The sequence below is a fragment of the Accipiter gentilis genome, chromosome 24 (genome assembly GCF_929443795.1).
Source record: "Accipiter gentilis chromosome 24, bAccGen1.1, whole genome shotgun sequence".
NCBI lineage: Eukaryota > Metazoa > Chordata > Aves > Accipitriformes > Accipitridae > Astur > Astur gentilis.
This window is the reverse complement of record NC_064903.1, coordinates 10,100,927-10,128,348: the sequence shown is the minus strand read 5'-3', so window position 1 is coordinate 10,128,348 and position 27,422 is coordinate 10,100,927. Positions and strand designations below refer to the sequence as shown.

At 40.3% G+C, this 27,422-nt stretch overlaps 1 protein-coding gene across 3 annotated transcripts in view; it reads left to right on the top strand.

Moving 5' to 3' along the window:
- Nucleotides 1-27,422, top strand: part of AFF2 (ALF transcription elongation factor 2) — a 345,034-nt gene that overhangs the window by 172,249 nt on the left and 145,363 nt on the right. For all 3 annotated transcript variants that reach the window (XM_049827949.1, XM_049827948.1, XM_049827950.1), the window contains exon 4: nt 13,810-13,854. In XM_049827949.1, coding sequence (XP_049683906.1) covers nt 13,810-13,854 — 45 coding nt within the window. The remainder of the gene's footprint in view (nt 1-13,809; nt 13,855-27,422) is intronic.

Here is a 27,422-nt window from a genome sequence, read left to right as displayed (position 1 = left end):
CCAGGTTGGAATCGGTAGGAGACATATTCATTTTTGTTACAGTGAATTTTTTTTAAATCAACACAAAATGAACAATTTGAAATTTTCAGCTTTCTGAAAAGTTTTTAAAATGTTGTTTTAAGTCCAAATCAAAGCAATTCCCCTTCCTCCTCCAATTTGAAATTATCATTAGACAACAAATTGCTCATTGTCTAGCTTAACAAGAGTGGTTGGCTCTTGGTCTTACATTCGGATCCCCAAGCCACTGTCTGATGGGGAATTTATTCCCCATCTGTTTCCTTTTCTACACTGCAAGTTCAGCCTGGCACATGAGCTGCAGTGCAATTGTGGGGTTTGTGATACATATTTAATTCACCTAACTTTCAGTCTTTAACTGAGACGCCCCGATTAAGCAGAGTGGTGACCCTAGTCTCTCTGTGTAGTCAGTGCAGAAGTGGGTTCATCCAGAAGGTGACTCTGCCCATGGAAGATCTCAATTAAATGCCTAAAGAATAACTTCTGTAAGATCAAGCTGCTATATGCTTTAAGCAGTTCCACTAAAAGAAACCTCGTTGGCTTCTAGAGACATGCTGATAATGGGCTCATTGGCTTGTTAGGTCAGCCAGCAAACGGATGCTGGGAGGTCCTTGGGGCTTAAATACCAAGACAGCATTGTATTTCTGGGGAGATCATTGCATTTCAAGGGTGTGATGTGAGACATGAGACTGCCAAGTCATCCCCAAGCTGCATTTATTCCCCTGAAATGCTCAGTGTGTCAGACCTGATTTCAGTTATAAAATGGAAATGATAGATAAAAAAGGTCAAACCATTTATTGAGGACTGACATTTACAGCAGTCAGGAATCACCCGTTGTATACGGCTTTGTGTATATATGTCACTCCTATATGACACCATCCTGCTGAGGATCTCCAAACCACTGCTTTCCTGCTATAACTAGGTGATGGCTAGTTATATATTGCTTACTGTGTTTATACAGATGCCAAAACAAAGAAACACAGAAGTTAATCAACTTGCCCGAAGTTGCAGTACACCTCTAGCAAAATGAAGATGTAAATTCCCAAATCCTTTCTGTGTCTGTGGTTTCAAAATTCTTTTATTTTCTACTTTAATATTTTGTCAGAATATTTACTGTAAAGTTTGTAAATTAAAACTGTTTGAAATTAACTCCATTTTCTATGAAAGCTGATTCTTAAAGGGCCTGTGTCCTTGATTCTACTGTAGGCAACAGCAGTTGTGTTGGATCATGGACCGGGTGTGCGGATTGAGTACAGTGCAGTAAACTAGATTGAAGGTAGTAGTCCAGACAGGACAAAGAGCGATTGCTACCTGTGCTGCATCAGGACTGGGACGCAAACAGATCTACTGTAGGAGGGGTCACACTGTGTGTGTAAAATAACACTAGGAGCAGTCCGTAGATCATCTTTACCATTAAGATCTAAGTAGGAAGGAAAGGAAGGAGAAATACATACACGCTCAGTCACATGCACATACACCCGTGTGCACGTACACACATGCAGAGCAGGAGACAGACGTCTCAGGGCTGGTAACAGAAAAGTAATTAAAGGTGCTGAAGCAGTAAGTGCCAAGACACCCTCTCCAAGCCTACAGAAGGTTTGCTAATGTCGCTGTTTATGTCCCTAAGGTATCATGCAATTCTGGTATTTGTCTCAGATGCCCTTCTGTGAGATTTGCATTGCCTAGGAGGCGGTCTGTTTTCTCCTTGCCTTAACAGTCTGACTTTGAGAGCTGAGCCTTGAGATCACTACGCCTCAAGGAGACCCAACACACGCCCAGTTAATGTGGGCTTCAGGGCTGTTTTCTTCCCATTGCTCATGCATTGCTGCAGCATTATTTCTCAGTGCTTTGAATTAAGGGGCTAATATCCTGGCACTAAGGATTTAAGGGACCTTGTGCAGATATAGACAGTATAATTTATGGAGCAAATACAATAGTAATCTTGAAAATACTGGTAAAATGACCTATCATTGCATAATAGGTATTAGATCTCATGTTCCCTGTTCCCCCTTCTCCTTCCCAAAAAGGAAACTTTTTAGCCTCTGGATAAGATGCCAAGAATTACTACTCAGCCTCAACTTTACAAATGCAGAAAAAAGACGTTTAGGTTTTAATGAAACATATCTTCCAAGTTAACTCAAATGTTTGTTTAGATAGCTTTTGAGATTAGTCTAAGAATAATAAACTGTTATTTATAGGGAACTTCCTGGCCAAAGACCTCTGGGCAGCTCCAGAATACCAGAACAAAGGAATTACAGCCCACTGACTACTTAAAATGGTGATGTTATTTTCCGATTCAAAAGTCTTTTTTCCATTATGACAACCTTTTGGTGAAGAGGAAAAGCTGTCTACTGATCCTTCGGATTCTGGAGTTACTCTTGATAGTGTGATACACATGGGTTAGTTTATTTAGCTTGAGTTTGGAGCTTTTACAGATCTGTATTGTGTCTTCTGTGCAGATTTGTTTTTCTGCTTATGGCATCAGTCAGAATAAATGGAGGGATGGGATCTGCCCCAGCTGTTGTAGGGAATTTTCCTGAAGTGTCCCCAGCCTTCTAATAAATCAGTCTCTTTCCTAGTCTGTTTCTGATGGGATCCGGCAGCAGGTCAGCATCCTTAGGTAAAGAAAGGCTTCCTGAAGTGAACAGCAGTCACAGAAAGTAAATTAATGGAAGCCGGCATGTGCTGATCTCTTTGACAATAAGGAATTTTGTTGCCAACACTTATAAACCATTGGAAATGGTCTCCATTGGAAACCAGATTTCGACTTTCTGCCCTGGGCTGCCAGAAGTATTTCAGCATAAAATGCTAAAGTAAGTTGAACTTTCAATTATAATTTCAATGACTGTCTAGCGAAATGGATTAATGCTCTGGCACTGCACCTTTGAGGCTTTGGCTCGAATCTTGTAGGATAAAAATCTGTCTGCTTTGACAGTTGAAAAGGTCAGAAGTGAAATAATGTCAGGTGGTCTTAGCCTAATTCAATGTCTCGATTAAGAAGTAGATGTAAAAGTTGTTAATGTGGGATATCATATCAGATCCTTTGCAAAAATATAAACAATTTTTTATTTACATTTTATCAGCAAAATTAGATGCAGACAGCTGCATTCTGGAGAGGTGGAGCTTAGTTCAGACTTCAGGAACACTGGATTGCAAAGTGAGCAAAATACAGGTTACAATATGCGGTATCTTAAGCTCAAAAGCTTGTATCCATGATGAAATTGATTTCCTGATCTTTGACTGTGTCAAACATAGTTCTCACTTAAGTATTTTTTGAAGTTTAATTTGGGAATTTTTATTAGCTGAGAGTGTAGAAAGAACATGTTTTTCCCACTGTTCAGGCAAGACAAGGGGTCTCTTCAATTTACTTTTTGAAACTGCTGCAATTAAATTACTAGGCTTATTAAATAGGATTGTGGTTAAGGAGCAAAATACGGGTATTTGCAGAATGCATTTTTCTCTTATTTGGATACATATTTATATAATTTTATATGATAATAATATATAAATATAAATTGCTTCTCCAGACATCCCTGCGGAAAGGTCACTACGGCAAAAATTTCTAGCAATAGTCACAGGAATTTCTGTTGGGAAAAAGGAACGAATAAGGGTTTGGGGCCGCATGTCTCAGTGACGGGAACGGTGGCTAACAGAGCTGCAGAGCCCTATTGCTGCCTTCGATTTGTCCCAGCCTCGCTTCTCACCAGCCCTCCTCACATGCTAGGCAGCCTTGGCACTGCTCTTCCGAGTGAGGTTGCAGATTTTCTTTGCTTATTTCAATAGGAAACACACGTACAAGATAGTGCAAATTGGAAATCAGCTGTCATGGTATGCTACATAAATTATCTGGTTCTGGCTGGTAATCTATTGCAGACGATTAAATAAGTGAGCAGTTATGTCCTTTTCAGCACTGGTAGGCATCTTTGTTTTATTTAATTCCCTGTTCCTTCTCTGTGTGTGTGTGTATGTGGTGTGTCGTGGGGGTTTTTTTCAATTTGTGTTTCCGTCTTAAGGCAAAGGAACCACAGTCTCCATGTCATCATGATGCAATGCAAGAGCTGATGGAACCGTACATATGTTGTAAAGATTAATTGGCATTCAGTTAGGCCCCATAAAGCATGGCATGCCATGCATTATCCTCTATTTTGCCTTCAATTTACAGTGAGGTTCAGTTCACATAGTGGGCACAGACTGAAAAAAGGGTATTTCTGAAGTATAAAACGTGTACTTTTTAGCAGGCTGACCTTCCCAGTGACAAAACCTTAGAAGATCTTTGGAGATTCAGATACGACTTAATTGTGGGGCAGTTGTAACGCCGTCTTGCTTTTCTCTGCCAAGATCTACTAAGTGGGGCCCGGGGGACCACTGAAACCGCAGAATTATCTTTTATTTGTTCTATGGATTTTTCTGAGCAAAAAGAAAGGTAACCCCTCGCCATCCTCACACTTAAAAGACGCGGAGTTTAACGACCGTCCGTGGCTGCGAGGGCGTTCTGGCGCGGGGTGCCGCGTTTTGCTGAGCGCTGGTGGGTGCGGCGGTGCCGCCCTTGCCGGGCTGCCAGGGAAGGCAGAGAGGCCAAGCACCCTGATTGTGAACCGTTATTTATAACAGAACAAAGTGGTAATTTTGCAACTATCACGGCTCAAATATGGGACCATTTCCCTAGTAATAAAACTATTACTCTGTAACTGTTTACTTATCAGGAGACCATTATGTGATTGATGACCTGAAAATGGAGGTTATCTTTCAATTCATTTGAAATGCAAACTGACTAGAAAATCTATAGTTATTGCAGCGTATTTTTAAGCAAAATCAGGCACCTACATTGACCTCCTATTTACATTTCTTTGAGAAGAAAAATCACATAAAAGCTATCAAGAAACACATTTCACAGCAGGCAAATTAATTGGTTTTACTGTATTTGAATGGAGGGTTTGTCAAATAAAACATGCCATGACAGTTAATAGTGTCATTTAGAGGCAGAAAATTATTGGCTTATTTGTTATTGGATAAAAGGAAGGCAAACACTTTGTATTAGGAAGTTTTAATGTGTTTAAAATCCTCATTAGGGATTTATGGACATTCTTGCTTAGCATAGCGCCTCATTAATTTGAGGCTAAACAGTTACTTCTGTGTTTCAATTCCAATTTTTTTTCCCCTTTTCTTTAATTAGATCTCGCATTAGAGTTTGGTCTCTACACCACTGGAGATGTAGAATTAATTAATGTGATTTATAAATCTAATGGAAGTGAGTTATTCTTAGATATCTTTTCATTTTAGTGAGCGGTTTAACTGCATGCAGCATAAGTGCACACAGATCTAAGAGATTTTGGGAGCTCAGGAAAAGTACGCGACTTCTGCATTGAATACATTTAGCAGCGTCCCTTGGCGTTAATAGATCAAAGCATTTTAATTAGAAATGTAACTAAAAGAGAGGCCATAAAGATCCCATTCGAAATCAGATTTTCTTTGTTCTAAGTTCCGTACTGTCCAAAAAGTGTTATTTTAGCTCCCCTTTTGTATGATAACCATGACTTTCAGTGGCAGTTGGAATAATCATGTGTCTTACTATTTAATGAGCGTAAGATCTGGCTCTTAATCTAGTCTGAATTCGGATCCACTCCCAATAAAGACATAATCATTCATTATGCTATTTTGTTACTATTAATAAAAGGAAAATGTCTTTTATTTCATAAAGGAATTTCATTTATTCAATTGAAGTTTATGTAAAGAAGTGTGTTTGTGTGGACTAGTTATGCTAACAGGTAGAGTTGGTATTTAAACCCTCAGAGATTTCAAAATACATTTGTTTTGTTTCCCCCGGGCAAGACCATGTCCTTGCCCTTCGAATTCTGGCCCTCTATTTTGAAGACAGTCTGAGGACGCCATCCGCGAGTTGTGACCGCGGTGGAGGGACGTATGAAAACAACTAATTTGCAAACAAGCTCTGAGCAATTAGTTTGTGTCTCAACATTGGCCTTGCAGCTATGCAAACTACTGTACAATTTAAACCCAGAAGTACCTTTTCTCAGAGAGGACATTCATACCTGCTTTAAAAAAAGAAGTGGAACAGATAACCGGCACAGTCGCCCACTGTATTCTTGTAGCTACAGTAAAGGTATTGTCAGATGTAAATAGATGCTTTAAAAGGTTCCTCTTTAAAACCTCAAAAGAAATGTTACAGTCTGAATTCATGAGGTCAAATAATGCTTCAGGTTACACTGATGCAACTTTACTGAGATCAGCGGAGTTTTAGTCGTGTCACCAAGGCCACGGTCTGACCTGGCAACTTCGCTGCTAGTTTAGCAGGAAGTTACACAGCTCCTGCCCAACGCTGCTTGCTCTCATGCTGGCGCGTACTGGGAACAGGCACCAAAATCCACTAATGTAAAATAGATTCAAGGGAGATCCAATTCCAAGTTGGATTAAATTTAGACGTCGGTATAGCAAAGGGGTTTTGAATGATTTCCGAGAGGTTCTACTCAAAGGGTTACACTGAGAATAAATATGGAGTCTAATTTACATCCCCCTAACTGAGGGTGAATAGGCTTGGAAGCTGAACTCCCTTCACGCTCCTTTTATACTGCTTCATTGTCTTCAGAGGAGTTAGATTTCATTCACACTGGTAAAAGTAAGACAAGAAGCAGGCACTTGATCTTTATTTCTGCCACACCATATATCTCACCGCACCAGAGGGTTGCATAGTCTGTTAGGCAGGCTTTGATGTTTCAAGTGGACAAGTGCACAGTGGCATTTTAGGTCAGGGTTCCTTTTATCATCAGTTTAATGGAAATGTATAAGGTAACCTCTCCCAGAATAAGGTGAAAATACCAAGGCACATAAGAAAATGTACTTACTTTATATAAGTAAATAAGTACTTGCAGTCATTGGAGGAGGAGGGACAGAGAGAGAGAGGAAGGAATAAAGGACAAATGAAAAAAAGAAAATGTGTGGTTCAAATTCCCTTGCTCTTTGTCAGAATTAAATGGTTGTAACAGCCTTTATGCAAGCCAGTATTTTGGTCACAAATTAAGTACTGCAAATGCCACTTTTGTTGGGGCCTGGCTGAATACTGACATTACCAGTTACTCTGGTGTTATCATCATGGTGAGATTCTAAAATACTACATTCACAGAATATTCCGTAAGTAAAATGTGCAGCCTTACCTACATTAAAAAACTCCCAGGAGACCTTGAAGTGAGAGATCACTTTATCAGGCTTCTCTCTCTAATAGAGTTTGGCAATTTACTGCATGAAAATAATGGAGAACCATTGAGTTTAAATTGAACATCAGCATATTGTGCTTTCATGGAGACTATTTCATGCTGATCAACACTGAAATGGTATTGTTAAAAGAAAACATCAAAGAAATGAAAAAGAAGAAATGGGCTAAATACAGCATGCACTGGGAAGAACAGGAAAAATATAATTGTCACAACCAGGTCAGTCTGGTTTAGAAGTTGCTGTAGCAGAACTAAATGCCGGTGAAAAAACATTGTCCTTGCAATTGGGATTGCTCTGACTGCGAGGTCTTTGTAAGCTGAGTTCATTGTAGGGAAATCAAACTATAATTCTTCTTGATTTGTGGGCTAGTGCCCAAGTGCCCCAACGTGGTGTACCTGCACTGTTTTGTCTAGTGTTTAGGTGACTGGAGAGGAGCATATTATAGTAGTTGGCTTTTGTATGAAACTAAAGGTACCCGTTGTGGGCAGTTTGGGCTTCTAAACTAGAGACCTGTGGGGAAGTTCACTAAAGTCAGTGGGAGTCTGATTCAGTCACGTTTTGGACCACACGAGTAAGTTGTTTTTCCTAGCTAACGTGCTTTACTCGAGGGAAGAGGCATAAACTTCTCCATCCACCACTGGAAGAGCAGCACTGACTGCAAGCCAGGTTGTCTTAGCTTAACAAATGAATTAACTTGGTCCACTCCTTAAAACTTTTTCCTGTTTTTAGGTTCTCCAGTAAATGCATATTTGACACAACTGTTTCTGCGGTATTTGTATTAAGGGGGAACAGAGGAGCAGCTCTCTATTTTGGTTTAGGCAATAGTTTTTCTTTCTCTCTTGATTTTTATATATATATAAAATATATTTTCAAAGACCTTTTAATAAGCCCCCAGAGATACTTTTGGGGTTGAAATAATGGAAAATGTAGTCTTCTCATGGTATTTTGGTTCCAGGATGGTGGAGGTACTAAAAGAAAACAGTGGTTATACATTATTTGGGACCCAGAAGTGGCTCCCTTGAGAATTAATAACCCTGTGAAAAACACGTAGATGTATTTGAATACCAAGGGAGCAATTTTATTTGGGTTTTTTTGAATACCACCATGTTTGGCTTCGTTCAGTTTCCTCCAGAGCCCAAACATACAGTCCTAATATATGTTGGTGATAACCTCATGAATATCAAATACACCAGAAAAAAAAAATACCGCTCCGGTTGCAATATTCATTCCTTGCTCTTTTGCTGCTTCCATTCTTACCCATTTGCACGGAAGTTAGTAAGGAAGGGCCAAGACCCTCCCAACTAGTGGGGTTAGTTTGACATCTATTTCAGGTGTCTTTAACATGAATGACCCTTTGGGGACAAAATATTAGTGAGATAGGAAACGGACAAAAGGATGAACTGTGAAACAACCCAAGGAGGTTTGAACAGTGGGCTCTGAGCAGTGGTGTGAAGCTTACCTCAAGTAAATGTGAAACAGTCTTCCTCAGGAGGAGAAACGTGTAGTCAGATGGCAGCTGAGGGGCAGGCTGCTGTCTGAAAAGGGGCAAGTCCAGAAGAGATTTATGGAATGACTGAAGAGGGGAAATGAAGCCTGGGCATGCAAGGAAATACTGATGGCAATCAAAGGAAAGCTGGTGTTGGAAAGGCGTGGGTGTATACTCCATTCGAGTGCAGGTGAAGTACTGCATCTTCTTAGATTTGTAGTGAGCGTATTGCAAAAATCGAATCACAGGTTCATATAGGTTGGAAGGATGTTCAAAGGTCATGTAGTCCAACGTCTTGTATCTGGAAACCCTGCTATTCTTAGTACTGCCTGATCCATTTCCCACTTGTATTAATCAAAAAAAGCAGCAGCCTCTGTTAATAGGAAGCCTGGCAGGAGCTGAAGGCATTCATAGGACAAGGCTTCTGCTGACAGTCCTGGTTTTGCTGCTTCTGGTGTTCTAAGTGTTTTCCTCTTACCACTGTGTAGTGCACAGTGGAAATGATCAATCAAGGCTTGTGCACAGGATCTTTTCGTGCTAGCAAGTGAAAAATCAATTTGTGTTCAAAGGAATAAACAGTAGTATGAGCTTCATCTCCCCAGAGTCAAAATGGGTTCCTTGATGAAGGAGGTGACAATGAAAGCTGAGTTCTTGATGTATAAGCACATAGGTGCTCATATGCAAGAAATGAGAGTGGATTCCTACATTTGTTTAACACGCTACATTTATCTTTCCGGTAAAACAAAGATAGGAAGAAGAGATTACTTGTTGAATGCCAACTGTGCATCAATAAAGCCAGAGGGATTGTTCATGAAGAGTTTATCCAGATGAAAATGTAGTTGGTCAGTTCTGGCAAAGACATTATTCATTGTGTATTTCTGCTTTCTGACACTGCATTTGAATTTTCAGAACTATTCTGACAAGTCTGTTGGAAGATTTTGTTGCTAAGATTTCTGAGAAATGCCTGCTGTCGGGTGTAAATTACAGGGAAAAGAGACTTTATATGATTTTTCTCTGCCGCAAAAACAAAATCTGATCTCATGCAGGTTATAAATTGTCCAGGAGGTAAGAGTGGTCAAGGAACTCTTGAATGAATAAATGGAAGGTTAGATCAACATGACTCATCAGATATTGTAACCAGTCACCCAGTGTCATTTGATCTGCATAACATTAAAGGCTACTATTCCCTCACTCTTAGATTTCTGCCCTCCTTCCCTCCCTTTAAAGTTTAGCACTGAGCCATCCAAGCCATACATTAAACCTTTGGTTCCACATCATTTAAGTTCTGTTCTCTCTCTTGTGAGACCAAAATGTGAAGAGAGCCTTAGAATACTGGCTTGTATTAGGTGGAATATTTTGACCATCTGACCTTTCCTTTTTTCTTCTTTCTTTCTTTTAGCAAGCAATATTTAAAAGTAAACATGAAGCGTTTTGATGCAAAAGAGTTTTGCCAGATTAAAATGAAATTGGAAGATGAGTTCAGTGTAGCATGTAGCCTTTGTGAAATCTTTTTGTTTTGATTGAAATTTTATTACCTCAGGATGTCTGTCTGCAGCTTATGTAATATTCACTGTTCTTCAGTCTGGGGTTCATGAATGCACTGCCGGCTGAGAGAAGAGCTCATGATGTGAAATGCAACTACTCGGTCTTATGGAAGCCAAATTCCTGGAATCTGTCCTTTTGGCTGAGTTAGATCATGCTGCTCACAAAGGAAGAAAAGCACCAAAAGCATGCACAAATGCAAGCTGTGCCCTCCTTTTTAGAATCTGATTACTGATAAAAGCTGAAGAGGAGAGGGGGTGGAGAATCACATGGTGGGTCCTAAACTACTTGATTTTTATTAGATTAGGAAAGTAGTAGTAAGGGATGGATGTCCAATCTTGACCAAACTACAGGAGGAATGTGGCATTTTATTAATGGCAATTCTAATAACAATTTGCTATAGCACTAGTACTTGAGAAGGTGATGAATATTGTATCTGCTCTGTTTCATTCTGTCCTGATAAATCTATGCTTGGATGCCGTGGTGTGCCGTGTGGGCCTGCTTGCACTTGCTAGCTGAATGCAAGTGTTTATGGACAATTAAACTTGCAATTTTTGTTTCACACTTTGAAAGGCTGAGAGATTGGGTTTTTTGCCTTTTTTTTTCCAGGATAGACTAAGTTTCAGATAGATCTGTGCCTTTCAGGTCTCTGAGAATGTGCAACTGTAGCATGATTTTAGAAAAATGGTCTCATTTCTTTAGAAATCCATTAATAGTAATGTACTGAAAGACTCTTACATTGATCTTCTCTCTGATAGCCACGTTGTAATAATTATTCTTTTAATGTTTGCATCAATCTAAATGTTTTCCTCTTTGTGCTAGCTCCTACTTGGATCTCCCTATATGACAATCACAGCACTTTGACATCTTGCATTACTTTAATACCAGTGATTCAAAACAAAGCAATGCCAAAGGGAACAAAAGTTCTGTCAAGCCATTAAAATCTTCTTTGCCATTAACACAATTAAATTGATGCATGAGCATTTAAAGTTATTAGCAAGTGCTGCCAGCAGAAGCTGGTTGTGATTGCATAATATATAGTGGGCTTTATTAACGGAAAATGGTATGTTTATTGTTATTATCATCATTAGTTCTGAAGTAACATAAACTTAAACAGGGCTGTGAATTGGGAGAGGACTGTGAAACAAGTGAGAACATGCTCTGCCCTGTGTTAATAGTCAGGGACACAATTATCACAATTAAGACATTTCCAAACAAAGGAGTACACATGGTATCTCAGCTAACCATTGAAAATGGCATGTGTGGTGGTAGGGAGGGGTGTTAAATAAAGAGAGGGCTCTGCACCTCTGCTGCTCTCACTCTTCCCAGTCTGACTCACTCAGCTGGATTTTGGGCTGCTCCTGTTACTGCTGTGAGAGATTTTGTGGTTGGTGTGTAAACTGCAAGCTTGTTGGGGGAGTATTTGTTTTGTTTTCTCATATTCCAACATACTAATTTTTCAATGAAAAAAATCAGGAGTGTATTAGAGACATATGTACTCCCACTGTCCTACCGCACATTGCAGTAATACCCGTGCTTGGTAATCTTTTGGTTAAAGTTAACTATATTCCTTGCTGAATGGAGAGTTGGTATGAGGTATGGAAAATGCAGATTAGCAAAGAACTTAGGTATTGAGAGGGAAAAAAGTGATTTAAATGGGAAGTAGGAGGATGAAGGAAGGCCAATGAAAGTGCTGCAATATCAGGTCATGCGGTATGAGGGTGGACTGCATGCCTATTGCAGTTAATGCTGACCATCCACTGGAAGTTCTCAGCCTAGGTTTGTTAGGTAGAATTTGAGCTGAGTAGAAACTGAGGACAAAAGGTAAGGCTGTTTTTTTGGTTGGCTGAATGTTTTTAAGTGTTATTAAGGAAAATTATAATCTATAGTTGCTGAAGTAGATAAAAATCACTAATATCCCTGTAGTGTAGTCATATTGACTGGAATACTTCTTTACCAAGATATTGATGAACTGTTGGAAATTCAGAGAACAGTGATGAAATAAGCCAAATGGATGGAAAACCTTGTTTATCAGGAAAGAAGGTAAAAGTTGAACATACAGCATTTGAGAAAAGTGGAGTATAATTCTGCATGTCTGTGCATGGTGTAAATGTGAAGGGAAGTAATGAATTACTTAAAGTAGTGGGAAGACCTCTACAGAAGGGCTGAGGTGACACTGAAAGCAAAATTTTAACAATTATCACAAAAAGGGCCAAACAGTTTACAACACTGCTCTGTATTCTATTAAGGGAAGAGATGGGAGATGCTTTTCCCTACAGTTTTGGGGCCAGACTAGCCACAGTACTAGAAGATATGGGGAAACGTGCTACATTAGCAGAGCGTGAACTTGGTGATCTAATAGGTCTTTCTGGTCTTTGACTTTCGTAGCTGTGTGGATTTATTCTTGAAGCTTAGTGCTGGCTGAAATATAGGAGGAAAGCCATGGTCAGTGCTTTTGGTCAAGCTCTATAGCAGATTAGGATGACAGGGATTAAGTTTAGTCACGGGTGTCTTTTACCAAACTAGTTACCAAGGGCAATAAGGTAGAAGCATCGGACAGAAAAGTCTCACTGAATATTTATGGTACAAAGCACTTACCTGTTTTTTGGTACCTTCCTGAATATTGTCTCTTCCTGTTTTGCTGTACCCCCATGACAAGAACCCATCATATCTAACCGCAAGTGCTACAGAATGATTGTATGTATGGGTCATGTCTGCCTGCTGTTTCTGTAATTGTTCACAGTATTTAGAGGTTTTGTGTTCTTCTGTGTCCTTGGAGTGAGCGATTGTGGCAAATGGTGTAAGCACCATTTAAAAGAGTATTTTCAATTGTAAGATGTTAAGGGCACCACTGGGTGTGTGCGTGGGTATGGTTGTGTGCGTAGGTATATTGCATCTTTCTAAGGGGAGAAGGAATATCTGTCAAGCCTCTCAAGGTGGATTCCTATGTGCTGTTCAGTCTTCAGAGGGTACTTAACCTGCAACAGGCTGATGAAGTGAGGGACAACAAAATCAGCAGCTACCCTTACAGTCCAACTAGTATTTTACTACAGTATATGTTTTAAGTTTTAAGAGCTGTCTTGGCTGTTAGCTTATTAAGCTGTAGGATAAGATAGTTGATGATAACAGCTTTTTCCTAACTGTTATCACCTCTGTCCTTCGCTGCAGCGTGCGGCAAGTTAAACCAAACCTCGCCTTCTCTCTGAAGGCTGCCGATAGGAGTAACAGTGGGATCTTCTTCAATTACAGAAGTTTCGGGCAATTCTACTGCCAGTTCTCAACTGTGAGGAAATCAGAGTATTTTATTGCTTCAAAAGTGTCATTAGTAGCACAAAGCAGTACAGAAGAAAAAAACAACTTTTGACAAAATGGGTCCTGCTGATGATGTATGTTGATCTGAACTGGAAAATTTGATAGGCAGCAAGTGTGGATACAGCAGTATTCAGAGGCTGTTGCTTGTTAGCTGTTCACCTGTGTGGTTGTAGTCACTGAACTTTGCATCCAGCACCTGACTAAACATTTATTCTTTTCTTTAAACCTAGGTTACTCTTCCCAATGACTCCAGCTGTGTGGAAGAAATATTACGGGTAAGTAATACCCTTTGCTTTTGTATCTTTTGTATAATTGTAGTGCTGTTATTTCGTCTTTCATGGAGAAGGGTTATATGGTTGTCTTTAATACTGTAGTTAAATAATAACATATTACTGGGTCTCTGTTAAAGAGACACAGCCAAGTGGTAGGCCCTGGGTGCTCCTTAGTGAGTAAGGTCAGTTCACTTAGTACTCTGCATCTGCCAGCTTGTCTCACTCAGGATTTACACACGTTTCTGTTCTTTTTTAAGCTCTCAGTCTCTGTGAGTCTCTCCAGGACATGTGTGTCTCCTACCCTGAGGTTGTGTTGCCTTAATTCTCCCACTCACAGACTGACCTATAGTCATCATCTTCCCCCAGACTACAGTTGCTCATTGTTCATGGGTTTGTTAGAGACCTACAGGCTTTTTTTTTCTTTTTTTTTTCTGGGAGCTCTGGTCAGTGGTTGAATACAGAGAATTAAAACAACCACTCCAAACTGAGCATGGCTTAGTTGCAACAACATCATATAACAGGAAAAAGGGGAGTGTGCATAACAAGTTGTATATGTGTAAATCCACCTTACTTTAAGTGCAAGATGGGCTTTTCTTCAGACACCCCAACTTTGGGGTCCTCTGTCGGCAGTGAGTTTTTTCTGGGGGCAGGTTTGTGACACACCAGTCCCTATCTGGGTTTTAGGTTTTTATCCTCATGGGTCAAGTTTCCCATCTGTCAGAGCTACCTCTCTGGGACTGCCAGCCAACACCTCGGTGTAGAAGGGATAGAATTTCAGTGGGAATTTGTGCCAGCCATGTCCTTATCACTAGGAGCAACTGGTGCAGACTAACCCAGACCTGAAATGATGTGTAACAATCCTGCCAACTTGCTTGCAAAGACATGGACTTATTCTTGCTTATAAAATAAAATAAGCTCCTCTGTACTCATTGTAATCCAGAGTTAAATAGTTTGGGAAACTTGCTCCTGTTTTGTGTATGCACATTATCCTGGGATGCTATTGATGTCCTTGTGGGTTGCCCATGTTGCTGTAGAAGTATGTTGAACCAACAGGCAAGCGTACATGTGCAGACCTACAGTAGCGGAGGAATATGCATCTGCATGTGCACCCAAGCAGCAATGAATGCAAGGCAGTAAACAAATTTAGTTTCAACCTTCAAAGTGAGCAGGGGTTTATTACTTATAGAACACTAAAGGAGCAAAAGCAAAGAAAATGTTGAAAGGCTGTGCAAAATACTTGGTACATTTTAAATGTCTTCTTCCCCTGTTTATATATTTCAATTAGGTTCATTACTATAGTTGGAATGAATGACTTGTTAGCTGGGGAAAGCAGTTGTTTTCAGTAAACAGCGTCAGAAGGAAATGTGATGTAGTGAATTTCAGGGATCGATCATCCAGGTGACAGTTTTAATGTGGGAACAGTTCATATACATCACAGGAAGCAGAAATGTCTTTTTTTTTAATCAAGAGGAGGTGATCCTATTTCCTACCCCATGACTGTAATTTGAGTCAACAAACAGAAGCAGAATGTCCCGCGCTTCCTTCTGAAACCTGTTGAGATCGGTGCGTGACTTTCTGTTGTCTTCAGAGGATGGGGATGAACTGCAGAATCCCTGCGGCTGCAGGCAGCACCTCCTGCCACCAGTAGGCTGTTAAACTTGGAGGGACTTCTGGGGTGGACAGAGCAGGGATTTGGCACGTTTCCACATCTCTGGGAATCTGTCTCATGGGGGCATGTAATGGGCACCCAAAAAAGGGATACAAACCGGCAGATCTTTCTTGACTGCTGGGTGCAGATGCCCGCAGGCACCCCCAGTACCCAGCCTTGCCATCCAGCCATGGAGCAAACCTGTCAGCCAGAAGCCATCTTGAGCATATGAAACCGCCTGTGCCGGGGAGCAGGTATGGGCTCAGCACGCCGCAGGTGAGCATGGGACCTCGGCCATGGTTCATCTGGGGTGTGCAGTCCCTCACCACATGTACAGCTGGGTGGGTTTGCATGCTTTTGTGTGGTGAGGGTGGCTTAGTATGCCATCGGTGTGGCATTAGGCAGGTCTGGGCGCTGACAGGCTGTCTGCAGCCTTCTTGTAACCTGTCTGCAAGAGGCTGCAGGCTGCCAGCAAGGCCCTGTGTGTGTGAAAGCAGCAGATCACAGAGACGGTTGTGGGGCTGTCCAGCAAAGGCCCAGCAAACGCCAGTCCCAACTGGTTGTTTTCAGTGGCAGCATTTTAGGCTTTCAACTTCATATGGTGCTAAAGCCCATGTGGAAGTAGAAGTACCTGAGTTTTGTCAATGACTTTGTTCTTCTCAAATTTATCGTGCAGAATAAGCTAGCGGGAAGTGTGTTTTGGCTGCATGTAGAGTATCATATTCTACTTGATAGGCAATGGAGAGAAAGTAAGTAAGAGAATGTGATGCCCAGCAGTGGTCAAAATCCAGTCTTCGGGCTCCCCGTAGAAGCCCTGTGTCAGGAGATTCAGGCTATCTGCTTCAGATCAAAGGATGACCCTTGGTTTCAGCAGCAATTTGTGCTTTGAGAACCTGGATTAAGTTCCCAGCCCTGACAGATACTTTCTGGCCTTTCGGGGCCATTTATGTAGGCTCTGAAGAGCCTTTGGGAGTGTGGGCCTCAGCTCCATGATGGCAGCTTCCCAGGTAAAAAAATAGGCTATTAACATTTCCATCCTGTCGGGGATGTTGCAGAGGTAAACAAGGAGGATTACAAGACAGTCAAGTCCCGAAGGTAGACAGATGGGGCTGTAATAGCGTGCATTTTGACCAACCAAACCATTGGCAACGACTGGCAATTTCTGCTCTGGGCCATGTCCGCTGCTGAGCTGTGTGCTCAAAGTGCCAGAGGAAGGGTCCTGCCACCTGCCTCGCCCCAGCCCCGCCAGTCTCTCTTGAGAGCATTTCATGTCTTGAAGTTTGCTTTTTTCCTTTTTTTTGTTTAAGTCAAGGAATTAAGGGACTTAATTCAGTTTCGTCCCTCAGAAAGACACAGTAACTCTTGTAGGTTTTTTTGCTGGACTTTACAAGGAAGAAGGATGCAAGCTAAGGTCTGTGACCTCTGATTTTACAGAGCTCTTTTTTCAAGCTGAACTTGATTAATGGTTTTTGTAGTTGTAGAGACTTGAAATTCCTAATCTCTGTCTCCTTTTTTTTTTTTTCTTTTCATAGAAAAAAAGGTTTAATTGAGTTTATGGTCAAAAATTTCCAACCAAGTGAGGGGAAAGGTCTTGAGTCCATTCAGACCTCTGAGTCTTCAGAGACAAAATTTCACAGTCCTTCAGGTTTCCTGAAACACTTAGCCACTTATGTCATCTTGTGTAAATGCTTCAAGGGCTGTTCCTGATACTACAACCAAAGGTTAATGGCAGAGTAGTCTCCTGTTGATTTTGCTTTTCTAACCAGGATGGCTGAAAAGGTTGTTAAAAATAATTATTAAAGAAAAATAATCTCTTTTGTACAGCTAAGGCTAAGCTGTAAAGGTAGTACAGGAGATTTGCATTAATACCAGATCGAAAGATGAAGGCAAATACACTGATGGTCGGTACACTTTTTTCTGTTCCAAAATGTGGCTTATTTTTTTAAACCAACATAATGGCTTTGAAAGTGTGGATAACATGGAACACAGGCAATCAACAGCGTGTGTGTGTAATTCACATTTTATTAATACGGATTTAAATTAAGTTGTCACTTGCTATGTGCAGCCATTGAAAAATGAGTTCATTGAAATGCTGTGATACGAAGTGCAGATGGGGCGGGAGAACTGACATTTTAAACCAGTATTCTGGAGCTGTTACTTGTGCCACTTGTACCAGTGCTTTACATCAGTGTGCCTTGCTGTCATTGAGTGTTACGTGCACCGTCATGCTGGTCCAGGCATAGGGGTGCGTGTAGGTGTGACACTGAGTGCAAACCAGCAGTGATCCTTTTTCTGCCTATAGAGAGTGCAGAAGGAACCTCCCTTAGCATCGCTTTACCTCTGAGTAAAGAGGTGATAAGCATACCACATTACATGGGAAAGAAAGGAAATTTTATTTAACTAAATTTTCTTGAGGACTTGTAGTGTAAATTGAAACTTTGGGCTAGGTGTTTAGGCAATCGATTAGACATAATCCCGCAGAAGTGAGGCTCTGGTCTGTACACATAAAGCTTTCGTGTCTGTGTTGCTAACCATCTGGGCAGGCACTTATGTCTAAAAATCTGTCCCTGCTTAGAGAAACAAAAGAATTCTTGTAGGTGCATATTCGCTGTAGCAAGCCATCAAGAAACTAGATGGACTTCTGATGTTATGTGGACAGCTGTGATACTAATTAAAAGCTTTCTAGTCTGGAAGCAAAACAAATCCTAAATACAATTCAGATTGTAATTAGTATAAAAATGACTGGAGTTAGATGAGCAAAGTCTATAATTTGTATGGTCTTCTATTCTTCTGATGACTAGCTCATGTCTAATGACATTGGAGAATATGTAAATTGATCAGCAGGTGAAAATGCCCTTGACTGGGCAAATTATGTGTAGTAGTACCTTCCTCATGCCAATTGAAAGCACTAACGGATTTAATATGTATCATCCATAGCTGAGGTGAGCTGTTCACAGAGCAAAATTAGACTGTAACAGATATAGCCCATTATTTGCCCCTCAGTAATTGTTTTCTCTTCTAAAATACAAACCAACACTGAAGAACGATGCTAAACCTAATTATAATAACTGTAATTTGAAAAACACAGGTATGCTGTCCACTGTGGTTACAAATGCACTTAGTAGCTGACAGGCAGTTTAAATATTTTCATGTGGAATCTGGGGGCTTGCTGGGGAGGACATGATGTGAATTTAAAATGATTATCCAGACGTCATTGGACAAGTGAATAACGAGCTGACTGGCCTAGTAAATCATGTGAACCTGTCAAATGTGGGAACACGTTGGGGAGGAGATGATGTCAAGTAACAGTAACTTAGCAACCTGGCATTTAGCTGTCCAGAGAATGAGTAAGAGTAGCCACTTTTAAATAGCTGAGTAAATAAATGAATCCCTATATGTCTTAGGTGTGCTATAAAAATAGCCCAGCACCGTATGTTTTGTGTCAAGCTGCTTCTTTCTCCAGGATAAGGTGATTTATTATTTCTATTGAAATGAAAAAATGGATTGAAAAGTTAACCCACGTGTAAATGTGTATCTGCGGCCTTTGTCCCTCAACTGGCGTGCAGCCCTTGGAAGCGCGTAAGGAACAGGGTAATAGCCTGCTTTGAAAATGGCAAAGTGTTAGAACTGTAGGGTTTTTTTTTTCTTTAGACTTTGCTTATGTACATGAAGATTTGGATGGATAAAAACAATTATTTTCTTAGCAATTTCCAAGCCATTGCATTTTCAGCTTTTTATCAGCATTTTCTCAATGGAGGCAGAACCAGTGTCTGCTCTCACATCAAAATAAATCAAGGGGTAATTCCACTGACCTCTGATCTCATTTGAGTTCACTGAATTCTTCTTCCTCCCACACTTGTATAAATTGGCAGCAGCTCCACTTACGTTGCTGCTGCTGTTATTAAATAAAAAGGAGTTACCACAGCATTACTTTAGGTATACATAAAAGCAGCAACTAGTCCTTTGCTGTGATGACTCTTTAGACATAGTCTCACTCCAGAAAATGGAAATGCCGAGTAGTTCTTTGAGAATAGCTCATTCCTGCTTTGGTAGGTGATCAGCTCAATTCTCATCTCAGTACCACCACAATTCCAGGAAGGTCAAAAGAAGCATTTTCCCAGCATTTTGTGCACTGTCCAGCTGTATACACGCATGCATGGTGAGGTCAATAGTTAGAGTCATTCAAAGACAGCCTGGTGTAGGCTTGAAGTGCAAAAGGCTCTTTGGGAGTTGGAGAATGCATCCTTAGGTCTTCCCAGTCTAGAGCAGACGGTTAACACGGAGGCTCACCTTGGCCACTGTGAGTTACCCCCAAATGCAGCAGAACAGGATTATTCAAGTTTTTGGCCATTCACCTTTACAGTGACGTTAGGGTGCCACACATGAGAAAGGCACCCCAGGAGCATTATCCCAAAGCTGCCTATATTAACTTGAAGGTACGTAATGTAGAAAACGCACAGCTAACTTTAGGCTAGCTGAGTAGGAAGTTGGCATGAGTCAGTGCTCAGGTACTTCGCTTATGAGGTTGGTTTCGTGGGCCACTGTTGTACTGCTGGCATGGCACAAGTTAGGTATGAGAGGAGTTCACTTGTGATGTAGATATATACTATAAATCTGCTTTGTGCTGCCAGATGAACGCAAAGCAGACTTCATGCTGTTGGGGAGGTGACGGGGAGAAAAGGTTGACTGTCTGATCTGACAAATGCGTGTGGGTGTGCAGTGTTTCCCGTATTCGAAAGGTGGTGTTTTGCACCTGCCTGTTACAGGGATAAATGCCTCTTCAAGATGTAAGGCAGCAAAAGATTAGACCTTTGTCAGGACAGACAAGCAAGGTCTGATTCCAGCCTGCAGGCACATTTATCAAATAAAGGTTTTATTTTTGTAGCAGTATTAAAGAAATTATTTAGCAAAGCACTTTGAAATGTAAAATCTGATCATTACTTGCGTCTATTGCAGCCTGTCTACACTGCAACAATAAAAAAAGATTGCAAAAGGTATTCAGGAAAAGAGAGAGAGATTGCAGTGCACCTATTTCAAACTCACTATTCAATTCTGTTTTCTTATCTCCGTAACCATAATATTTTAACATATATTTTTGTACTGCCAGATTGAAATATTGCTGATTTCAGTAGTATTATATAATTCTGCTATCATTGCTAGATTTACTGTTGCTACTAAAATTACTGTAAAGTGAGCTGACATCACAAGAGTTTGGACACGTATTACTGCTCCTGAAGAGAATGAAAGCACTCTCATGAGAAATGAATGACTAAATGAAAAAGTGTTAATTCTTAGCTATTTTCCGAGCTCTTCAGCATCTCTTTTGCACCAAAACAACCACTTCTAGTTTCTCTTCCTCATTGACAGTGACCTCAGAAATGATCCGCTGTGTATTGCAGCATGTTACATGCTTGGCGTCCTCACTCTGATTCAGTACTCTCTTATGATAAAAATAATCATATTTTATAAGAATATACAAAATACTTTTTTAAAAGGCAGTTAAAACAAGAAAGTAATTCAAGCAAATTCATTCTCTTGGAGGAAAAGATAGTAAGTTTCACAACTTCTGCAGAAGATCAGGTGCACCCTCTGCAGCACTTGAAAGTTTTGGTCACTTCATATACTACTTTTTCAAATACTTCTAAGTTTTGTAGTTCCAGAAATAGCTGGAAGACAAAAAATGTGGGAAAACGAGTTGATGGGGTCTTGTAGTTGAGTGGAGACTATCATAAAACTAAGATTCCTACTCCAGATTTGCAGACCCATGGGACCTGACTTCCCATCCCTTTTCATCATTGTAAATAAGGAGTAAGTCCTTATCTTTGAGTGAAAGTGCAAGAGAAAACAGACCCAAGGAATCTGGGATGTCAGATTAACTTTGACCTTTTGTATGCTCCCATGAACAAAAAAGGCCCCAAGTGCTGAACTCAATGGAAAATTTTAAACACTTCTATACTGTTGTAGTGTTTGGCTCTAGCTGTACCAGGTATCCTCCCTTAAGGAATTTGTGGGCTGCACAAATTTATGTTGTATAAAAACAGTATTAGGAACCTCAGAGCCTGTTGTGTGCCTGTCCTGGAGTACTGCTGCCGATTCCAAAATGACCGGTAACAACTACTGCTGGCACAGTATGCAGTGCAGTCAAGCAGAAAACCCATCTGAAGCTCCTGTATTCCACTTACGCGTCTTACTGCCAATGTACTAAACAAAAAAGCTAGTCCTATTTTGAAATGTAGGTAGTAGAATATTCCTCTGGTCTCAGATTAATCATTTCTGTTATTTCATCTTGTCCTGTCAAAATGAAACATGGTTAAATATGGGCATTGAGTGTTTAAACTGCTAGCAATGTTACCTTTCATTTAAGTAGATTAATAATGTGTACTCTACATAACAAATTGCTTTAGGCACAGAATAAAGACATTGAAAACATATTAAAATTGAGTTAGGCTTTCTGAAATGAATGCATGCTTTAGAAACAATTCTGGTTTGAAATGACAAAGTCTGTAGCATCTTCAGTGGCTCTTTATCTCACAGAAGGGAAGGGCTCATTTTTGCAGCCCTGAGGGCAAGTGTTGCGGGTTTTAAGTCCCAGTAGGAAGCCTCCCCATAAGTCAGCACTGCTGAAGAAGCTGGTGGGGCCCACGAAGGATAAGTAGGCCATATGTGGTTAGTCAAGAGAAACAGAGCTAGGAAAAAGCTAGACAGACTCGCAGTGTCCAAGGGAAGACAGGGCTGGAAGATGTAACTGAACGAATTTTCAGAAAGAGTTTCAAGAGCTCTTCTCTTTGAAATTCTCCTCTGAAGTTTCAGCTGGCCATGATGATCAAAACCTAAAAAAATTGGTTCATGGTTAAAAACAGATATGTAAGGAAAGAACTAGAGAAATGAAAAAAAAAAATGAACCAAAACCAGGCCAGATACTTGAGGTATGCTCAGTTTCAGTGCTTTAACTATACCTGCCATGTTGCAACCTTTGATGCTTCACTGCTCTTGTGCTCTTAGAAGGAAAGTAAAGAAAACAGGACAAAGATGATGCCTGGAGTAAACGTGAAGTTAGAACTTTGAATCTCATTGTTGCTGTCAGAGGAAATGGGCGGAAGTGTTATGTTACAGCAGATAACCAGGAATATTTGTTGCCATTTTCTTCATGTACTGCAGCCTAAATTTAACCCAAATCACTCCTAATCTCTTCTTCTTAAAGCAAGAATACAGACACCAACTGAGTTATGGGCCAAGAAGTATTTCTTCCTGAGACACCGCCTGGATGAGCAGGCAGACTTTTCCTTTGGAGGAGTCATGTAGTGACACGCTATCAGCCTTGCCAGCCTCCATGGGCTTTGTGGAGGCAGCTTAACATGGGAAGGCAGTCTTGGCAGTCATCATCTGTCTTTAAGTTCAAGTTATTCCACATTCTGTAGGGAGAGTAGTTCCGGAATCCGCCTTTTTGAGGGGAGCAGTTTATGTCTTTGCTACTTGCCATTGATCCGTAGGCTTTAAGACTGTCATGCAGCATAGTCAGTGGAGCTCTTTCTGAAGGTGTTTTCCTTCTTACCTGTGGACATTGTTTCAGCTGTCAAAGTCGTCAGAATATAGCACTTCACACCTGCCAGTAAAAGACAGATATGGTCCATCTTCCCATCTCTTTGAACATCCTCTGAATAAATCTTTGAATACATAGACTCAGATAAAACATCCTACCTTTAATCTTCCTGTATAACCCTGAGATGCCTCTTCGCTCCACAGTGTCTCCTTCTATGAAATGGGGAAATAGAACCTCACCCACACTGCCATCATGCTGCGAAGTTAAATTACTTGCTAGCAAAATGCATTGAGGTCCTCAGCTGGAATTACTGGTGTTATAATTGTGCAAAAGCAAGGCTCAATCAGATATTTAAAATTATGCTACACACTGTGGCTTATCCATTTCTATAGAGAATTTCTAACATTTCTTTAAAGAAAGCGTGTCATTGAATTTAATGTTCTGAGAAACCTTATGAACTTCCAATCTATTTTAGCCATATATTTCAAATTGTGCTTATAATTGTGTTTTTTATTGAATATGTAAGTTCCTTTCAATTTCTTAATACAGTACATGGGTTTTAATACACATTTGAGAAGAATGCACACTGTGGATGGGAGGCACTTTTAAACGTTTTCAAATTGTCACAGTAAAATTGTCAGATTTGTTTAATTAGCCTGTAGATCCTGCCACATTGATTTATGTCAGCTGTGTAACAATTTCTTTGGATAGCCAGAAAATCTGACCAGAATGCTTTTTTTTTTTATTCTTTCTTTTTTTTTTTTTTTTTATTTTCTGCCAAGGAATTTCTCACATTTCTTTTTTATTTAAAAGCAGCCATACAGGCACCCAGCTTTGTAGAAGTCAGCTGAAGAAAATGTCAGGCTGTAGCATTAGAAAGGAAGATGATTTTATTAGTTCAAGGCGTTGATGTGTTTGTTGACCATTGTTCAGAGGCAAGAGATAAAAACTGACTACAAACATGAATCTGAAGTTCAGACCTAAGTGCCCAGATTTACGTTTGTTCAACATTCTGCATATACTGTTTATTCTACCTGCTGCAAGTGTTACTGTATTGCCTTCCAGGGCTCCCAGGGCGAGGGCTCTGGTGTAGGTGTCACTAGAAACCCTGTTCTCAACAGTTCACAGCTCTTCTTTAAATATTTCCTCTGTTCCACAATTTCTGTGCAACATCTAAGCAAATATTTGGGGGGGGGGGAGGGGGGTGTAGAAATAATACCTACTAGTACTTTACAGGAACAACATGGACACACATGGACTTAGGAGACTTGCATGGTTTGCTAATGGGAAAATTAAAAAAAAGGTAGGGTAGTGTTCATTGCATTTGCTGCTGGTTGAGTGGGTGATTTAAGGCATGAACCAAATTTCACCTATGGAGCCAAGATGGAAAATGGCGGGTACTGATCTCTTGTGAGAAATGCTTTGAGATCTTCCAATGGAATTATTGCACAAGCACTGACTGTTAAAGGACCCTTTGGGCTTTGTAGTCCATTAATTTCTTTGCCATGAGTATATCCTGCTAAAGAGTACATTGTTTGTGTACCCCAAGGTACAGTAACCTTTAAAAATATTCTTCTGAGTCTCAGAAAAAAAAGCTGGTGTTTGGTTGGCAGGAGAACATTCCCAGTAGTGATTTTTAATTTTTTAAAATCAAGCCAATTAATCCCTTCCCACTTATTCCAGTATTTTATCATTTGTAACCTCTTGAGTCCCTAATCTTTTCAATAAGAGGTCTGAGCTGCCAGTTTATCAGAAAAAGGAGTGTCGTACCAATCAAATGAAAACTGGTGCTCAGATTTTTTTGAACAGCAGCCCCTTGTCGTTCCTGAGTTCAGACAAAAACAAAGAACACAGCTTCAACAGTGAGGCGTTCACTGGAGGCTTCTTTCCATGAAAATAGTTATCACTCCTTTTTTCCTTGGCAATTGAGTCATTGTTGCTTTTAAAAGAAGTTGTCATGATCTCCTCATTACCATTTTTCTTAATATGATAAGTGTAAACTACAAGAAAGCTATCATGTTTGAAAGGATACAGGAACCCTAAGGAATGTTATACTAACTGCTTGTGCTCTTTGAAAAGGCTTAGACTGGGAATTTGACTAAATGTATCATTCTGTCTCCTTTGCAGCATCATTGTCATTTTATAGTGTCTTTCACTTATAACACAAGTTACGCTTCAAAAAGAATACTGTGTTACTGCATCTAGCCTTTGTATCTCCCAGCAAAGTGAGATCAACAACTCCTTTTTGGTAATTGCTTGAATGCGATAATACATTGCACTTTGTACTATTAAAAAAAAAAAAAAAAAGTATTCTTTGGCAGGTTTATTCCAGTTCATCTTTGTATGATAACTGGTAATTGTCAGTGTTTGACACCAGCTGGAGTTGCAAATAGCACTAACTGCTTAGAGCTAACTAACAACCATGGGTCTACTGGGTGGTCCTTTCTTGGGCTTGCTCCAAGTTTGTTCCAGATTGCTCATATGACCCCTGATAAACTATTACTAATGAACAGTTTGCTATTCCTTTTTGGGCCTCTACAGGCAACAAAGACAATACATGTCATCGTCTGGTAATGTACATATATAATTTTTAAATGCTGGAGCACCAAACTCACTGCATTTTAGTGCTGTGGCTTTTGTGTCCTATCCAGTGGTTTTCCTGTGGGAAAAAAAAGTAGTGTAGTGTTTGGAGATGGGAAGGTTGTGGACTTTGCCCTTTTTCTGCCCTGTTTTTAGGATTTAGTTTGTTTCAGTGTAGTTTGTTGTCAGAAGGTTTTAAAAAATGCAGGCATGGGAGGGGGATATGTTAATCTGGTGTATAGTCTGTACATGCTGATTTCAGACGTTAGGATTGCTCTCTGTGGGACCAAGCATCCTCAGCTGTCATACGTCTTAGTGGCAGTTCTGAGTATTTAATGTTTCCAACCTCAGACTTAGTAGCTTTGTAAGAAAGAACGAGCTGGGAAATGAGGAATCAAATGCATGCATGTGACAGTGGGAATCTGTCTACCAGAAATACTCTGAAGCCTCCGTACCTTAAGGGAGATCAAAAAAGACCTCAGCATGTTTTGGCTTCAGTTTTCTTTACTCTTTAAGCTGGCTTACTTGGGTAAGACTGACATGCCAAAAAAGTATATGTTGTATCAAAACATCTTCTATAACATACATCCATTTTTTTCTACACCTGTTAGCTTAGCAGGAGTGGATCAAAGGAGAGTGCTGGCATGATTTACGGGACACACAGATGCAGGAACAGACCTGCTTCAAGGCACAAGCGAGGAAAAGGAAATCCAGACTGAAATGTTTGTTCTTTTCCAAAGGCTAAAATTACTGTAATAAATGCCAGGTCGCACGATAGGGTTTCAGGTGGCTGCTTAGGTCTTTCTGTAAGAGAAGAGAATTAAAGGGTTGACTGTGAGAGGCAGCAAGGACACTACCTCTCTGTTACAGGCCAGAACCCTTAGTATATTTTTTGGCAAACATACTAAGCTTTTAACGTTACAAAAAAAGAGGGTGTCAAATTAGAGGATCCAATGATCAGGCTTCAGTTTGAAGTTTTCTGTCCATCCAGGGCTCACTGACTGCTGATAAAGCTGGCTATGTTGTCTACCCAGGATTTTCCAGCCAATATTCACTCTTCACAATTTCCAGCCTGTATTCAGAAGTTCCACCACTGCCCTAGGCATTGCATAAGACAAAAAATGAGACAGTCTTTGCCCTCAAAGCATTCATAGTCTGTGATGTAGGCACTGGGAAGATAATCATACTCCGTAGGAGAGTGTGCATTCTTCATATACTAAGGGAGCAGCAAGTTTTCGACTGGGACGTATAGCAGGGAGAACATCACATAGATGAAGAAAAGGAAATGGTGAAAAAGGACAACTTCTATAAGGGCAGGTTTGAGCTTTTCTAGGTGTTCACTGTGTCTTCTCTCCAGCCTCAGACCACTGACTTGATGGCATTACAGTTGAGGTGTTGATGAGACCATGTGAGAGGGAAACACTCAACATCAAAAAGAAATGCTACCCTGGCACATGCACTCAGAAAAACCCATGCTGCAATACTGCTCCTGTGGTAAGCAGAATAAAAAAGATCTGGCAAAGTCTTGGTTTTGAAGGCAAAACCCCCAGCTTTTGTAAAAGATTTCAATGTGTATTGTACAGCAGTGTGTGGTAGCTTCATTTCTTTGTGTTTGATGAGTAACAACTTGGAGTCCAATTTTAATGAAAGCAAATCATGGCTTACGCAAAAGAATTCAGCTTTAAACTCAAATAAGTTGCCTAACCTGGTTTCTTAATTTTCCCCTATGTGCTATTTCAGATAATTGATGCTCCTGTTTTAAGACTAAAGCTGGTGTCTTCTGGCACAAGTTGATGCTTTCAA